The 18,370-nt window shown below is 44.0% G+C and overlaps 2 gene segments (V, D, J or C); both read right to left on the reverse strand.

Annotated features, from left to right (window-relative positions):
* Positions 1 to 2,051: 2,051 nt before the first annotated feature.
* On the reverse strand, positions 2,052 to 2,645 carry LOC123371116. The segment is given in 2 exon segments: positions 2,052 to 2,362; positions 2,597 to 2,645. Coding segments are annotated over 2 exon segments (360 nt in total).
* A 13,175-nt stretch (positions 2,646 to 15,820) lies between these two features.
* Positions 15,821 to 16,403, reverse strand: LOC123371797. The segment is given in 2 exon segments: positions 15,821 to 16,128; positions 16,350 to 16,403. Coding segments are annotated over 2 exon segments (357 nt in total).
* Positions 16,404 to 18,370: the final 1,967 nt, after the last annotated feature.

Genomic DNA, 18,370 nt, shown 5'->3' on the forward strand with positions numbered 1-18,370 from the left:
AGAAGCTTTTCCAGATTTCTGTTGGTACCAGGCCATTTCATCATTAATCCCCAAACTGGCTTTGCAACTGATAGCAATACTTTCTCCTACCCTGACCGACAGGGACCGAGTTGTAACAATCTCTCCACTGGTGTGTACAAACAGAAAGAAAATCTGTGGTTGTCCTAATATGTTTTAAATGTACATTCCACAATTAAACATACTAGGAATTGTGTCCCATGCCAGGTAAACTACCAAGCTTTTTCAGTTTTCATATTTTTATTCTTTCTTACCCTGGGTATGGAAAAAACATCATCAGTCGGAAAAGCCGCATGTGTGAAATCATCTTGGCTCTTTTGGGTGACAAGAAGCTCAGAGCCCTGCAGTGAAATGTAAAATGCAACCCGATATAGTTATAATCCCTGCTCAGAGCGGTGAGGAAATGGCACTTGATGTGAAAATGGGGAGAGGTCAAGCTATGTAAATTGTCTCTGTCAGGCTAGAATCTGGAAATTATCCTTTTCTTAGATCATCACCTTCCAGGGGCTGCTGTTTTAAGAGAAATGTAGCTATCCACAGCTCAGAAATATTACACCATCCTGAGAAAGGACATGGAAGTTCATTTAGATTTAGCTTGGCATGTTTCTAATCAGGGGGCTCCTTTCTAAAAGCAAGAAAGATGCAAGATGGTGCCAAACGTGGTCAGAAACACAGGGATTGCTGGGATGTGAAGCCATGCATCACGGGGCATTGGGACAGGAAGCAGAATGACCCGCACCCTCCGCACCCTTCCCACAACCCACGGCGACAGAATGGGAAGAGGTGCTCTGTGGGATAGCTGCCCATAATGCTCCACTCCCAACACCGCTGCAAATGCTGCAAATGTGGCCACACTGCAGCGCTTTCCCTACAAAGCTGTACGAAGACAGCTGTAACTCCCAGTGCTGTACACCTGCAAGTTTAGCCAAACCCTGAGTATGCTCATACCCCCGACATTCTGGAACTGGAGGTGAACACTCCCTTTGTGGTCACTCCAATGCCCTGCCCATGGGGGAACACACTTGGCATCTACCCAATCACTCCGAAAACCCTGTGTGTGTCTATTACCTGCTTGTGCCTTGGGGTTCATGTGGATTTGGGGATTTGCTCCCACAGAGGCCTTTAAGAATGTGGATCACAAAGTCTTACCATACTCTACAAACAACCAGGTGCCTGATTGTAACACCGCCATTTAAAAATCCCCAAATTTCTGAGACCTTCTCAATGGGTGTCAGGATCTATGGAAATGAAAGGAAACCCCGAGGCCATGCTGGAAATGTATTTATAAGGGAAGTGCTGGATAACATTTTTCTGATGGGAGAGTTTTCATTTGGAAAATGCTGATTGGAGGAAATTGAAACGTTCCCTGGAAACGTTTCAGTTGTCGAAATTTTCAACAGAAAACTATCAGAATGCTTTGTTCTGATAAGGTTGAAGCATTTCCTTTGATAGGGTTGAAATGTTTTGTTTTTATTTTATCACTGGAACTTTAATGTTCTCCCCCCCCTACAATTTGAGTCAATAAAGTTTTAAAACCATGTTTCAAACTTATCAAAATAAAAAAGGCATTTTGATTTTTCCAAAAGGAAACTTTGGAATTTTTATTTCACAGGAAACTTTTGACATTTCCAACCAAATGGGAATTCTGGTTTCGGATAAGCTCTGTAAAATAGAATGAAGTCTGTTTGTTATAAGAAGAAGCTATTCTGCTGTGAAAGATAGGTAGGCTTATCAGCTGTTTGGAATGATGTGTACTGAAACACCGATAAGTATCTGTGGGGCACTGGGATAAAGTGAGGATAAAGCAGGAAAAAAATGTAGTGGCCCTCAGGTCTCTGTACATACAAGTGTCTATATGATTATATAAACTCTTTGAGACTTTTGGTGTTCTCCTTTTTACTGTGTGTTTAGATATAGAATAAGTTACCCTCTTCCTTCACGTTTGACAGAACATTTGAAAACCTCAGAGTTATATCTGCAGAAACGGCAACTGAAATGCATGCTGCAGAGAGCAGGGAGGTTTTTGTATTGGTCTATATCACCGTGAGAGGGTAGCTGCTATACTGCTGGCAATAATAATCTCCAGCATCTTCAGCTTCTACACTGCTGATTGTGAATGTGAAATCAGTGCCAGACCCGCTGCCACTGAACCGGGCTGGGACCCCCGACTGAAGTGTGCTAGCGCCATAGATAAGAAGTTTGGGAGCTTGTCCAGGTTTCTGTTGGTACCAGTTTATGTAACTGCTAATGCTCGTACTGGCTTTGCAGTTGATAGAGACTCTCCCTCCCACTGGCACTGCCAGAGATTCCGGGGACTGAGTCATCACAATTTGCCCAGAGGAGTCTGAATAAAGAGAGAAGATGGGTATGGAATGAACAGTGATACAATGCTGGGTATGCTGAGTGTTCAAACACTGAAAAACAGTTTGAATTTGCCAGTGGCAATTTAAACTAAAATACAACACATCAAATATTCAGATAATTCACATCAAATAAATCCAAGTGGCAACATGTTTTATGTTATCAGTAACATGGATTATTAGGTTTTCAAATGCTTTATTTTTTTTAAATTTCTTACCCTGAATCCAGAGAACCAGCAGCCAGAGAAGGGGTGTGTGTGAGATCATCTTGCCGAACAGTGGTTGGAAAACCTCGTTCATAAATCTGGGTTGGAAACTGAAACATTTATGTGCGCTCAGTGAGGAAACCTCACCTGTATGCAAAATACATGTAAATTTACTGCACATTAGTTTCAACACAGAGTTGTGAAATATCCTGCTGCCGTTAGACGTTAGAATGAGGTTGTGTATTTTTAGGATTCAGGCGCTAATATACTCAGACCTCTCTGCAGATTTCACATGTAGAATCTCCTGTGGCCTCCTGACATGGCAGGACTGGCCATGGCACAAGAATCATAGAATCATAGAATCTCAGGGTTGGAAGGGACCTCAGGAGGTCATCTAGTCCAACCCCCTGCTCCAAGCAGGACCAAACCCAACTAAATCATCACAGCCAGGGCTTTGTCAAGCCTGACCTTAAAAACCTCTAAGGAAGGAGATTCCACCACCTCCCTAGGTAACCCATTCCAGTTCTTCACCACCCTACTAGTGAAAAAGTTTTTCCTAATGTCCAACCTAAACCTCCCCCTCTGCAACTTGAGACCATTACTCCTTGCTCTGTCATCTTCTACCACTGAGAACAGTCTAGATCCATCCTCTTTGGAACCCCCTTTCAGGTAGTTGAAAGCAGCTATCAAATCCCCCCTCATTCTTCTCTTCTGCAGACTAAACAATCCCAGTTCCCTCAGCCTCTCCTCATAAGTCATGTGCTCCAGCCCCCTAATCATTTTTGTTGCCCTCCGCTGGATTCTCTCCAATTTATCCACATCCTTCTTGTAGTGTGGGGCCCAAAACTGGACACAGTACTCCAAATGAGGCCTCACCAGTGCTGAATAGAGGGGAATGATCACGTCCCTCGATCTGCTGGAAATGCCCCTACTTATACAACCCAAAATGCCATTAGCCTTCTTGGCAACAAGGGCACACTGAAGGGCTGGCTGGAGTGTGGCAATTAGAGAGCAGGTCAACAGTGGGTTCTATGAGCCATGTGCTTGTGCCTCTTCTCTGTGGTGGCTTCCTCACCTATTATATCAAAGCATCTGTTTAAACAAAGCTCTGAATTGTAGCATGATGAGTGGAACTGGAGAAAGGGGGTCAGGTTGGAGGAGGAACTGTTTTTGGGAAGAGCAGGGCCTCAGGAAACAAGCAGAGGCCAGGCTGCTAAGGGACAAACTCCAGAGCCTCCGCATGTGACAAGTGTGTCTCGGCGCATTTTTCAAAGTTCTCTTTCCCCCGGTTGTGTCTGCCTGTTGCATCATTTATTGCTGGTGAACATCAATAGTCAGGGACCCTGCTTTGTGTTCAGAGACTTAGAGTTCACCTCAGGTCACTGAATAATGCATGTTTTCTTAGTACCTCCCGTTCTCCTGCCTACCCACTGTTACCCAGAGATTTTGTTGCAATATGGCACAAAACTATCCTATTCAAGCAGAAGTCTTCTCTTTGGCCAGTATGCACCTTCCCAGCTGTTGTCCTGTGGGATGGTATATTCACTCCTGAAACTGCCGTGCTGGGCAAAGAGAGCTCTGTTTTTCTCAGAATATTATTATTGTCCGTTTGATATGAATGGGTGTGTGTGTCTGCTGCTGTGCTGAGTGTTTTCAATTATAAGAAAATCCCTACGGAGCATGAGTTGATGCAGGGGCCGAGATCTAGCCAGGTGTTAAAGTAACTTAAAGGACTTACCGGTACGCCGGAGTCCTGAGCAGGGGTGTGTGAGCCTCAATCGGAAGGGGGCAGGGCCTCAACTGGAAGAGTTGGGGCATTTAAATCCCTGGGCCCTTTAAATCGAGATTTAAAGGGCCCGGGGGTCCTGCTGCAGTAGTGGCAGCTGGGAGTCCCAGGTCCTTTAAATCACCAGCCTGGGAAAGTTGCCCCCCGCTGGTACGGTTGGCCGTGTACCTGTTCTTGCCAGTACACTGTACCAGACCGTACCGGCTTACTTTCACCTCTGGATCTAGCTCTCTGATTTTTAGCAGTCAGTTGTCACTGATTGTTTAAAGGGAAAGTTACACGCATGACACAACGGAAGTCCCGTCTAATCACTAAGGGGTCAGAGTTTTTGCTGGTAATTGTGTGAGTACTTTTTTGTCAGTTAGTTAAAAATGGTTATTCACAACCAGAATGTTATGGACCGGGGGTGGGGTGTGAGCAGTGACTGACCTACACTGGCCCATTATTGACCTCAGACTTTCACCAGCAGAGAGAGAGAACCTTGGGGAAGATCCATTCAGCTTTGACGGAGACCAAACACATTCTCTCTCTCTCTGATTTTTGAATCCCTCACAGCATTGGTGCCACGAGTATTACTGCACACGAGAAACAGGAGTACAGCAATACCAATGTTCTTAGGAAAGAGAGCAATCAAACTGTCCGAACCCCAAGTGCTTCAGGAGCAGCCTCTTGTCTCACCAGACACCCATAGTGTGACATTAACTCAGGAGGACAATGTTAAAGTAACACCATTCTGTTAATGAAATCTCTGTTCCAGTTGTGCTGGTTTTCTATTGCCATCTAGTGACCAATGCCAGAGTTGTCCACAGAATTTAAACCAAAGGACTGCCCAAGCAGCTGTTACCATGTTACCCTGGGGAGTGCGATACTGTACGGTCTGCTGCATCCCTTGATTGTGAGGCGTGTCTTCCCTTTTACTTCTCCAGTGGTACATTTCAATATGAAGTTGATACTTTGGGGGCCAATTTTCCACCACAGAGCTGGGTGAGTCCAAACCCATCGTGTTGATGCTCAGTTTGTGATGTAGGCTCATGGAAGGGGAATCTATGCTCCTGTGTGTTGATCTGAGCACAAAGATGTGCAGTTTGGGAGTCCCGCTGAGGCCCCATTGTTTGACAATGAGGGCTCCTGATTGGGCCAGGACGTGTCTGGAACAATCTGGCCCTAGGCCTGGTACATTCTTATTGTGTTTGTGTGTGAGGCCCAGTCACAGCTGCAGCCCCTCTGAGGGGAAAGAGGAGCCAGTGTTTAAAAGAGCCGCAGGGCAGCCTCTCCGAAGAACCCTTCACACTCAGCCTGGCCCAGACTTGTCCCCTTACTTCAACTACAGCAGAGCAGATGGAGTGGGAGGAGTGGGGTGGTGGGAGTCCTACATGACACGGGTGTGTCAATAACTGTAATGCATTCATGAGCCCTGATTGGCTGAGACAATTCCATTTCAGCAAAATAGGGTAGAATTATAATGATCATAATAATTTCCAATATAATCTGGCTCTGGTACAGGCTGATTATTAAGCAAAGTGGACTCTTAAAATTATCGTTTAAAAAAGATTTATATATGAAATCTAAGTACAATCAAACTGATCAATACTGACATTTTAATGGGAACATCATGCATATGGGGGAATATACAAAACCAGCAGAAATGGGCTGCACAAATATAGGGGTGACAAAAGTTGTTTCACTGCTTGTACATACACAACTGAATGAAGAATGTCAGAGCTAGAGGTGCTTTCCAGGTATAGAGGCCTATGCAGAATGAGAATAGAACAGCTGGCCAGCACAAACCACCCTGCACAGCTTGGGGAGGTGTTTGTACTAGTCTGTATCACTGTGAGAGGCCTGCTGTTATACTGCTGACAGTACACTAGTCTACAATTTTTGAGAAGTCGTCTGCTTCAGTGATAAAATGTCCTTTTTATTATGTATTTTGATGTGCTGAATTCAAATATGACAATTAAAACAACTGATTGGCTACTGTTTCTAAGATATTTAAGTTTTTACATTTGATGTCTATGTATATTGTGTAGATAGTAGAGTTTTAATCATAAATTGTAAACCTAGGTCTTTTCATGTGTTTATGGTTGCTTTACATGATAATATTTCACCTGTCCTGTTTATGTCACACTTTAAAAATCAGCAAAAGGGTTATATAAATAAAATTTATTATGAAACAAAAGGCAAAAAACTATTATGTACATAGTTTAGTCCTATTCAGTGTCTACTCGGCGCTTCTTGGCTTGTCTTTTGTATTCATTAAATGGAGCATCTCTTGTCATTGTCCAGCAATAGTCTGCAAGCATTGATGGGCTCCATTTGCCCTGATAGCGTTTCTCCATTGTTGCAATGTCCTGGTGAAATCGCTCGCTGTGCTCGTCGCTCACTGCTCCGCTTTTCGGTGGAAAAAAATCTAGATGAGAGTGCAAAAAATGTATCTTTAGTGACATGTTGCAACCAAGGCTTTTGTATGCCTTGAGGAGGTTTTCCACCAACAACCTGTAGTTGTCTGCCTTGTTGTTTCCGAGAAAATTTGTTGCCACTAACTGGAAGGCTTTCCATGCCGTCTTTTCCTTGCCACGCAGTGCATGGTCAAATGCATCATCTCGAAGAAGTTCACGAATCTGAGGACCAACGAAGACACCTTCCTTTATCTTAGCTTCACTTAACCTTGGAAATTTTCCACGGAGGTACTTGAAAGCTGCTTGTGTTTTGTCAATGGCCTTGACAAAGTTCTTCATCAGACCCAGCTTGATGTGTAAGGGTGGTAACAAAATCTTCCTTGATTCAACAAGTGGTGGATGCTGAACACTTTTCCTCCCAGGCTCCAATGACTGTCGGAGTGGCCAATCTTTCTTGATGTAGTGGGAATCTCTTGCACGACTATCCCATTCGCAGAGAAAACAGCAGTACTTTGTGTATCCAGTCTGCAGACCAAGCAAGAGAGCAACAACCTTCAACCACAAAGCTGCCACTGATGTTGGTCATAGTTTATGCACCTCAAAAGTTGTTTCATGTTGTCATAGGTTTCCTTCATATGGACTGCATGACCAACTGGAATTGATAGCAAAACATTGCCATTATGCAGTAGTAAAACAGCTTTAAGACTCGTCTTCGATGAATCAATGAACAGTCTCCACTCATCTGGATCGTGAACGATGTTGAGGGCTACCATCATACCATTGATGTTGTTGCAGGCTACAAGATCACCTTCCATGAAGAAGAATGGGACAAGATCCTTTTGACGGTCACGGAACATGGAAACCCTAACATCACCTGCCAGGAGATTCCACTGCTATAGTCTGGAGCCCAACAGCTCTGCTTTACTCTTGGGTAGTTCCAAATCCCTGACAAGGTCATTCAGTTCACCTTGTGTTATGAGGTGTGGTTCAGAGGAGGAGGATGGGAGAAAATATGGGTCCTGTGACATTGATGGTTCAGGACCAGAAGTTTCATCCTCTTCCTCATCTGACTCAAGTGAGAATGATTCTGGTGCATCAGGAACCAGCAGTCCTTCTCCGTGGGGTACTGGGCGTATAGCTGATGGAATGTTTGGATAATGCACAGTCCACTTTTTCTTCTTTGACACACCTTTCCCAACTGGAGGCACCATGCAGAAGTAACAATTGCTGGTATGATCTGTTGGCTCTCTCCAAATCATTGGCACTGCAAAAGGCATAGATTTCCTTTTTCTGTTCAACCACTGGCGAAGATTTGTTGCACAAGTGTTGCAGCATATGTGTGGGGCCCACCTCTTGTCCTGATCTCCAATTTTGCAGCCAAAATAAAGGTGATAGGCTTTCTTAACCATAGTGGTTATACTGCACTTTTGTGATGCAAAAGTCACTTCACCACAAACATAGCAGAAGTTATCTCCACTGTTCACACAAGTATGAGGCATCTCTGCTCACTTTGGCTAAACAGAAATGTGTCCCTTTGCAAAATCAAACACTGACAAATAAGAGAGCACGACATTGTATGATTTCTAGAGCTGATATGGGGCAATTTGTTCAGCAGAGTGATGTAAGCTTCGTTATGATTGCATCATCCATGACTTCTAGGAATAACATGATGCAATTCATATCATGTATGACGCAATACCAGCTTCAGATTGCATCATTCATTGTTTTGCCTAAAAAGCAAGTACTGTCCAAACCCAGTCATAGATTTATTCATAGATCCAGTCAAAGATGTATTTTAGTCATTTCTGGTTTAAATTGAGATCCCTTCCCTTTATAACTCACTTATCCTTCGCTATTCTCAAGTCAAGGGTCATATATACTGACCCAATAGCATACCTTGAAAACTAGAGCCAATCACCAATTTTAAGCATCATTTTCGTTCTCAGTGACCCAGAATTAGTAAAGTTTGACTACATTTATTTCAGAAGCATTTTGGCTGTAGAGCAGTGGGTATAATCTCCAGCATCATCAGATTCAACACTGCTAATGGTGACTGTGAAAGCAGTGCCAGATCCACTGCCACTGAACCAGGCTGGGACCCCATAAGGCTAGAAGAAGCTTCATAGATAATAGATTCAGAAGCTTTTCCAGATTTCTGTTGGTACTAGGCTATTTCATCATTAATCCCCAAACTGGCTTTGCAACTGATAGCAATGCTTTCTCCTACCCTGACTGATAGGGACCGAGTTGTAACAATCTCTCCACTGGTGTGTAGAAACAGAAAGTATCAGAGAGGTAGCCGTGTTAGTCTGGTTCTGTAAAAGCAGCAAAGAATCCTGTGGCACCTTATAGACTAACAGACGTTTTGCAGCATGAGCTTTCGTGGGTGAATGCCCACTTCGTCGGATGCAAGAGACTAAGTGGGCATTCACCCACGAAAGCTCATGCTGCAAAACGTCTGTTAGTCTATAAGGTGCCACAGGATTCTTTGTTGCTTTTATAGAACAGAAAGAAAATCTGTGGTTGTCCTAATATGTTTTAAATGTACATTCCACAATTAAACATACTAGGAATTGTGTCCCATGCCAGGTAAACTACCAAGCTTTTTCAGACTTCATATTTTTATTCTTTCTTACCCTGGATCTGGAAAAAACATCATCATCAGGAAAAGCCGAGTGTGTGAGTGGCTCTTCTGGGTGACAAGAAGCTCAGAGCCTTGCAGTGAAATGTAAAACTCAACCCGGTAGAGTTATTATCCCCGCTCAGAGCAGTGAGGAAATGGCACTCGGTGTGAAAATGGGGAGAGGCCAAGCTATGTAAATTGTCTCTGTCAGGCTAGAATCTGGAAATGATCCTTTTCTTAGATCATCACCTTCCAGGGGCTGTTGTTTTAAGAGAAACGTAGCCATCCACAGCTCAGAAATATTACACGACCATCCTGAGAAAGAAGATGGAAGTCCTTTTAGATTTAGCTTGGCATATTTCTAATCAGAGGGCTCCTTTCTAGAAGCAGCTGTGTTCATCCTTTGATGTGTGCATGTTTTTAAAGACACTGTTACAAGCCAAAACATTTAGCTCCCCCCAGCAGCCCCAGGATAGCAGAATCACAGGAGCGAACGGTGGATAATTCCAATAGGAATTTTAGTCTCTCCTACGCCTTTGCATGGTCTCCAGTGCTCTGTCCAATCCAATTTTGAATAGTGGTAGTGATGGATCTGGTTTAAGTCAAGTGCAGTAAACTCTATGGAACATCTCCATTAATGGATTGAAGGAAAATGTTATTTTTATTTATTGTTAACCTTTCAGGTAATGCCCCTTCTGCTAGGGACTCCATAAGCATAATGCAGGCCTGCCCGTAAGGGTTTACAATCTGAAAGACAAAGCAGACAAGCGAGAGAAGGAGGAGAAAAGGGTTGACCCCTGGCCTTGTCTTGCAAATACTGTCTTTTGATGAAATTATTTGTGAGGTCTGTGCACTATCTGCCACCCCTCATTCATGCCATTGTTAGTCCATTAATGGCTTTTGTGCATCACAGTAAAAGTGGGTATTTGGGAGGAAAAGGGTGAGGAGAAGGGGTTGGCCTGGTGGAGTGGCTCAGGAAGGAGGTTTCATGTATAAGAAGCAGCATTAAACTAAGTCCAGGTGGCTGCTAAAGAAGTGGACAAATGAGTTGTTCAGGATGCTGACAAGAGGACTTTACCATTGCTCCTCTCCTACTGTGTTCCTTTAATTTTCTACATTTAAAAAAAAGTTCCATTTCATTTAATAATCTCTTGCACTCTACCCTAGATTTTCAAGGTGCTTTAAAAATATTAACACGTTAAGTGTCCCAGCACCCTGAAAGGAGGAAATGTATCTTCTTAGAGATGGTAAACCAAGACATGGAGAAATTAAATGTCTTGGCCAAGAAAGTGAGTGAGTTAGAGCCGGGGCTGGTGTTAGATCCTATGTCTCATGACTTTCCATTATTACATTAACCAGTAGGCCATGCCACTGGTATCCCATTGGCATCTTGTGGACTGTCTTGTGGCTGTCAGGTCTCTATACATACAAGTGTCTATATGATTATATAAACTCGTTGAGACTTTTGGTGTTCTCCTTGTTTCTGTGTGTTTAGATATAGAATAAGTGACCCTCTTCCTTCACGTTTGACAGAACATTTGAAAACCTCAGAGATATCTGCAGCAGACGGTAACTGAAATGCACGCTGCAGAGAGCAGGGAGGTTTTTGTATTGGTCTGTATCACTGTGAGAGGCCAGCTGCTACTCTGCTGGCAGTAATAATCTCCAGCATCTTCAGCTTCTACACTGCTGATTGTGAATGTGAAATCAGTGCCAGACCCACTGCCACTGAACCGGGCTGGGACCCCCGACTGGAGGGTGCTAGCGCCATAGATAAGAAGTTTGGGAGCTTGTCCAGGTTTCTGTTGGTACCAATGTACGCTACTGCCAACGCTCGTACTGGCTTTGCAGTTGATAGAGACTCTCCCTCCCACTGGCACTGCCAGAGATTCCGGGGACTGAGTCATCACGGTTTGCCCAGAGGAGTCTGGATAAAGAGAGAAGATGGGTAGGGAATGAACAATGATACAGTGCTGGATATGATGAGTGTTCAAACACTGAAACACAGTTTGAATTTGCCAGTGGCAATTTAAACTAAAATGCAACACATCAAATATTCAAATAATTCACATCAAATAAATCCAAGTGGCAACATTTTTTATGTTCAGTCACATGGATTATTAAGATTTCAAATGCTTTATTATTTAGTTTCTTACCCTGAATCCAGAGAACCAGCAGCCAGAGAAGGGGCGTGTGGGAGATCATCTTGCCAGACTGTGGTTGGGAAAGCTTGTTCATAAATCTGGGTTGGAAATTGAAACATTTATGTGTGCTCTGTGGGGAAACCTCAGCTGTATGCAAAATGTATGTAAATTTACTGCACATTAGTTTGGTGAAATTTCCTGCTGCTGTTAGGTGTTAGAATGAGGTTGAGTATTTCTAGGATTCAAGTGCTAATATACTCAGACCTCTCTGCACATTTCACATGTACAATCTCCTCTGGCCACCTGACATGGCAGGGCTGGCCATGGCACAAGGGCTGGCTGGAGTGTGGCAGTAAGAGAGCAGGTCAACAGTGGGTTCTATGAGCCAGGTGCTTGTGCCTCCACTCTGTGCTGGCTTCCTCACCTATTATATCAAAGCACCTGTTTAAACAAAGCTCTGAATTGTAGCATGATGAGTGGAAATGGAGAAAGCGGGTCAGGCTGGAGGAGGAACTGTTTTTGGGAAGAGCAGGGGCTCTGGAAACAAGCAGAGGCCAGGCTGCTAAGGGACAAACTCTAGTGCCTCCACATGTGACATGTGTCTCGGTGTGTTTTTCAAAGTTCTCTTTCCCACAGTTGTGTCTGCCTGTTGCACCATTTATTGCTGGTGAACATCAATAGTCGGAGATCCTGCTTTGTGTTCAGAGACTTAGAGTTCACCTCACTTCACTGAATAATACATGCTTTCTAAGTGCCTCCCATCCTTCTGCCTACCCACCATTACCCAGATATTGTCGCAATATGGCACAAAACTTTCCTATTCTAGCAGAAGTCCTGTCTTTGGCCAGGATGCACCTTCCCAGCTGTTGTCCTGTGAGATGGCATATTCACTCCTGAAACTGCCGCCTGGACAAAGAGAGCTCTGTTTTTCTCAGAATATTATTATTGTCCATTGGGTGAGAACGGGGGTGTGTGTTTGCTGCTGTGCTGAGTGTTTTCAGTTATAAGAAAATCCCTGCGGAGCATGAGTTGATGCAGGGGCTGGGATCTAGCTCTCTGATTTTTTTTTTTAATCAGGCAATCGTCAGTGATTGTTAAAAGGGAAAGTTATGCTCATGACACAACGTAAGTCCCATCTAATCAGTAAGGGATCAGAATTTTTGCTGGTAATTGTGAGTACTTTTTTGTCAGTGTAACGAAGCCCTCCTGACTCCTCCACAAAACTCAGTCATAGACCACTCAAAGTATATGCTATATATGCCTAATATACTGTCTTCAGGCCAACACCCTGGGGGACCGCTAGCTTCCCCAGCTAGCAGGGTTCTAGAGCCATACGCTCCTTCCCAGCCTCTTGTCTCACCGGACACCCATAGTGTGACATTAACTCAGGAGGACAGTGTTAAACTAACACCATTCTGGTAATGAAATCTCCATTACAGCTGTGCTGTATTTCTATTGCCATCTAGTGGCCAATGCCAGAGTTTTCCACAGAATTTAATTAATCAAAAGACTGCCGCAAAGCAGCTGTTAGCGTGTTACCTTCGGGAGTGCGGCACTGTACAGTCTGCTGCATCCCTTGATTGTGAGGCGTGTCTTCCCTCTTAGTTCTCCAGTGGTACATTTCAATATGAAGTTAATACTTTGGGGGCCAATTTTCCACCACAGAGCTGGGTTAGTCCAAACCCCTCATGTTGATGCTCAATTTGTGATGTAGGCTCATGGAAGGGGAATCTATGCTCCTGTGTGTTGATCTGAGCACTAAGATGTGCAGTTTGGGAGTCCCGCCGAGGCCCCATTGTTTGACAATGAGGGCTCCTCCTTGAGCCAGGACGTGTCTGGAACAATCTGGCCCTAGGCCTTGTACATTCTTATTGTGTTTGTGTGTGAGGCCCAGTCACAGCTGCACAGCTCCTCTGAAGGGAAAGAGGAGACAGTGTTTAAAAGAGCCACAGGGCAGCCTCTCCGAAGAACCCTTCACACTCAGCCTGGCCTAGATTTGTCCCCTTACTTCAATCACAGCAGCGCTGATGGAGTGGAAGGAATGGGGTGGTGGGAGTCCTACAGGATGGGGGTGGGTCAGTAACACATTTGTAAGCCCTGATGGGTGAGACAATTCCATTTCAGCAAAATAGGGTAGGAGTTTTCATGCGTAAGAAGCAGCATGGAACTAAGTCCAGGTGGTTCACCTGATATCCCATGTTGGGGATCTGGTGAACTCTCTCGTTGCTTTTACTGAGGGATGGCTGATTCCTGAACAGCCCATAGTTAGATATCAACACAACGATGTGTGTTGTTCCTTAACATGGTGGCGCTGGCCATGGGGCAAGGATTATTTGGGGGATGTGCAGTATGAGACCAGATCAACAACACGTTCCATTAGCCGGGTGCTTGCTCATTCGCTAAGAGCTGAACTTTAACCAGAAAGTACAGCTCAGCCTTAATATATCAGAGCTGGTGCTCCACTGTAATCAAAGAATCCATTAAACTACAGACTCCGTAGGGACACTAGTCTACAGTCCGGCACTTAGTGTATAGAGTCTACTCCATCGAGTATTTATTGCTTTGCCAGACTGACTGAGAAGCAGGAGGTTGTGTCTGTCTGTTGTTAGTCCCTGTTCTGTGGGTTGGGATCTGGATGGTGAAATGAGTAGGGTCCATCTGGTCCAAGTGCAGTGACACCAAGACAGTGAAAGAGTTTATGCAGGGGCTGGGCTCAAGCTCTCTCCTTTGAAGCTGAACCCTCCAAGAGACCCCTTATTGGACATGTGCTCAGTGGTGTAACATCGTGGTGGCAGAAGTGGTGGCAGAAGGGTGGGACAAAGCCAGGTTGGTGTAGCTCCCCCTCCTGCTGCAAGGGGATGCTAACAGAGGAAGACCCCACATTACATGTCCCTAGTAGTTCTCCCTTCTCCAAGCTCATTCCGTTTACAGCACATAGGTGAAGTCTTGTGACTGGATTGTGGGCCCCCTCAGTGAACTCCTGACACCCCCTGTCCCATCATGACCCCCTCTCCCTTCCCCAACTTGTACAAACACCCCACAGACCCAGACATTGTCCTACATCCCCCTATCATCCCTCCCAGCTGCTGCCTTTTTGAGGGCAGATTTGGCCAGCCAAGAAGCCACTGGAAACCTGTCTGAACTTCTCGATCAGCTCCTGCTGCTTCATGCCCGCCAGACCCAGTTTGAGCATATGCACACCCCAGGCCATTCTGGAACTCGGGATGAGCACCCCCCTTTGTGGCCACTCCAATGCCCTGCCCATTGGGGGACACACTCTGCATCTACCCAGTCGCTCCAATAATCCTGTGTGTGTCTATTACCTGCTTCTCCCTCAGGGTCCATGTGCATTTGGGGATTTGCTCCCACAGAGGCCTTTGAGAATCTGGATCACAAAGTCTTACCGTACTCTGCAAGCAACCAGGTGCCTGATCATAACACAGCCATTTAAAAATCCCCAGGTTTCTGAGATCTTCTCAATGGGTGTCATTGAAGTTTTATGGAAATGAAACAAAACCCTGAGGCCATATTGGAAATGTATTTATAAGGGAAGTGCTGGATAAAATTTTTCTGACGCAAGAGTTTTCATTTGGAAAATGCTGATTGGAAGAAATTGAAACATTCCTTGAAAAAGTTTCAGTTGTCAAAATTTTCAACAGAAAATTATCAAAACGCTTTGTTCCGATAAGATTGAAGCATTTCCTTTTGATAAGGTTGAAATATTTTGTTTGGATTTTATCATTGTGACTTTTATATTATACCCTACAATTCAAGTCAATAAAGTTTAAAAAACATGTTTCAAACTTATCAAAAGAAAAAGGCATTTTGATTTTTCCAAAAGGAAACTTTGGAATTTTTATTTCACAGGAAACTTTGACATTTCTGACAAAATGGGAATTCTGTTTTCAGACAAGCTCTGTAAAATAGAATGAAGTCTGTTTATTATAAGAAGAAGCCATTCTATTGTGAAAGATAGGTAGGCTTATCAGCTGTTGGGAACGATGTGTACTGAAAAACAGATAAGTATCTGTGGTGCACAGGGATAAAGTGAGGATAAAGCAGGAAAAAATTGTAGTGGGCCTCAGGTCTCTGTACATGCAAGTGTCTATATGATTATATAAACTCTTTGAGTCTTTGGTGTTCTTCTTTTTACTGTGTGTTTAGATATAGAATAAGTTACCCTCTTCCTTCACGTTTGACAGAACATTTGAAAACCTCAGAGTTATATCTGCAGAAATGGGAATTGAAATGCCTGCTGCAGAGAGGTTTTTGTATTGGTCTGTATCACTGTGTGCGAGGGTAGTTGCTATCCTGCTGGCAGTAATAATCTCCAGCATCTTCAGCTTCTACGCTGCTGATTGTGAATGTGAAATCAGTGCCAGACCCACTGCCGCTGAACCGGGCTGGGACCCCCGACTGGAGGGTGCTAGCGCTATAGATGAGAAGTTTGGGAGCTTGTCCAGGTTTCTGTTGGTACCAGTTTATTTTACTGCCAATGCTCGTACTGGCTTTGCAGTTGATAGAGACTCTCCCTCCCACTGGCACTGCCAGAGATTCCGGGGACTGAGTCATCACAATTTGCCCAGAGGAGTCTAAATAAAGAGAGAAGATGGGTAGGGAATGAACAGTGATACAATGCTGGATATGATGAGTGTTCAAAGACTGAAATACAGTTTGAATTTGCCAGTGGCAATTTAAACTAAAATAAAACACATCAAATATTAAGGAAATAAATCCAAGCAGCAACATTTGTTATGTTCAGTCACATGGATTATTAGGTTCTCAAATGCTTTATTTTTTAAAAATTTCTTACCCTGAATCCAGAGAACCAGCAGCCAGAGAAGGGGCGTGTGGGAGATCATCTTGCCAGATTGTGGTTAGAAAACCTTCTAAAAAACCTGGGTTGTAAATTGTAACCTTTATGAGCGCTCAGTGAAGAAACCTCACCCATATGCAAAATGTATGTAAATTTACTGCACATTAGTTTGGTGAAATTTCCTGCTGCTTTTAGATGTTAGAATGTGTGGGATTAGAATGTGAGATACTGAGCTGATTATGCTGGGAGTTGTGTGTGAAGGACTGGCCTTGGGCTTGTTCTCATTGGCCAGCTAATTGTAAATAGGATACAGGTGTGTAGGATAATTACCCTATGGGTTACAGCTGCAGCTGTGTTGATTTGATTAATCAATTAGCCACCATCTTGTATATAAGAGCATGCTGGGAAATGAATAAAGAAGCATATGCATACACACACACGCTGTCTCTCTCTCTCTCTCTGCTTGGGCTCTGTTCCTGCTCGAGTGCGATGTAACAAATGGCGGAGAAGCTGCGGGCATTGATGCCGATGGCCTGAGAAAAAGGAGACGTGCCTGAGCTCAGTGTTGCGTGGCTAGGAGCCGCAAGAAAGCCCAATAAGAAAGAAGGCGCACCTGAGCTCAGAGTCGAAGCAGCGGCCGCAGGGCGTCCGAAAAGAGGCGCACCTGAGTTCAGTGTTGCGTGGCTAGGAGCCGCAGGAAGTCCCAAAAAGAAAGGAGGCGCACCTGAACTCAGTGGTGAGCGGCAAGCTGCAGGGCATCTGAAAAGGGAGCCCAGGGAAGAGCGGCTATAAGTCGCAGAGAAGAAGGGCGGCTATAAGTCGCAGAGATAAGCGGCGGCTATAAGTCGCGGAGAAGAAGGGCGGCTATAAGTCGCGAAAGAAGGGCAGAGCAGTTAAAAGGGAGGCTGAGCCCAGGGAAGAGCGGCTATAAGTCGCAGAAAGGGCAGAGCAGTTGCCATGGAAACCGCTGTGGAAGCGGAAGATATGCATCGCGGAGCGGGGCAGGCTGCAGGAGGGAGACCAGGTCTTACCAGTTAATGATGTTGATTTCCAGGACATTGAGCACAGCAAGTGTTGAGATCCTTAAGACTGCCCGGGAGATCATCATGTGGGATTGTTACTTCCCCTACAATTACCAGAGTCCTCTAGACTCCATGCTGTGAAACAAGGAGGAGCTTGGAACTTTGAAATCAAGCTGGAGGCGGGGGTGGAGAAGATCAAGGTCTCTCAGGCAGCTGCAGAACTTTAGTAGGAGTTCTCTTCAAGCATGAACAGCTGCCTTTCCTTCTAAAGAAAACACTATCTCTGTGCCATTGAGTGCATGTTAAAATATATAAGAACTCAGTTTTAATAAGAGAACAGTGTTGCTAAATGGAAAGGTTTTTTGTTTTGTTTTTAAATTTTTAAGACTTGGGAGTTAACTCAGACTGCTTTGCAGCTGCCTTTAAATCAGTATGTGATGTTTTTTATAGAAATTGCCTCACAGATTTTATTCTTATGACACATTCACTACAGAATGTCCAACTTGTTTACTGTCTTTATTTGTGCTTCTCAAGATGTTGTTTTGAAAATTGTGTTAGAGAAGCTATATTGGAGAGTTAAAGCTATAACTGCTTTTTAGTTTTTACAATTCTATCACTTGCTCATGAAATTTTGTGTTTAGTGTACCATGCAATTATTATTATTAAGAGTTATGTTTTGTGTTTTTTGTTTTGTCTTGTGATGTCTTCTGGCCAGAATTGTTGTTGTTGTTGTTGTTAAGTGATGTGTTTTTAACAGAGAAGGGGGAATACCCCCCCCATCCTCAGTGTCAGTTTGATCGCCTGACATCTGAGGAATGCTTTGGTAAAACAGAGAGGGGGGAATCCTGTAAAATTCACATCACTTGTTTGTTGTATTTTGTCTTTGTTTGTTTGGTGTTTTTGCGGTTATATGTTAATGATTGCATGGTTATATAGGTTTTAATTTTTGGCTTGTGAACAGATTATTTAGTGGTCGTGTATTGTGATTTTATTTGA

Source organism: Mauremys mutica, chromosome 5 (assembly GCF_020497125.1).
Source record: "Mauremys mutica isolate MM-2020 ecotype Southern chromosome 5, ASM2049712v1, whole genome shotgun sequence".
NCBI classification, from domain to species: Eukaryota; Metazoa; Chordata; order Testudines; family Geoemydidae; genus Mauremys; species Mauremys mutica.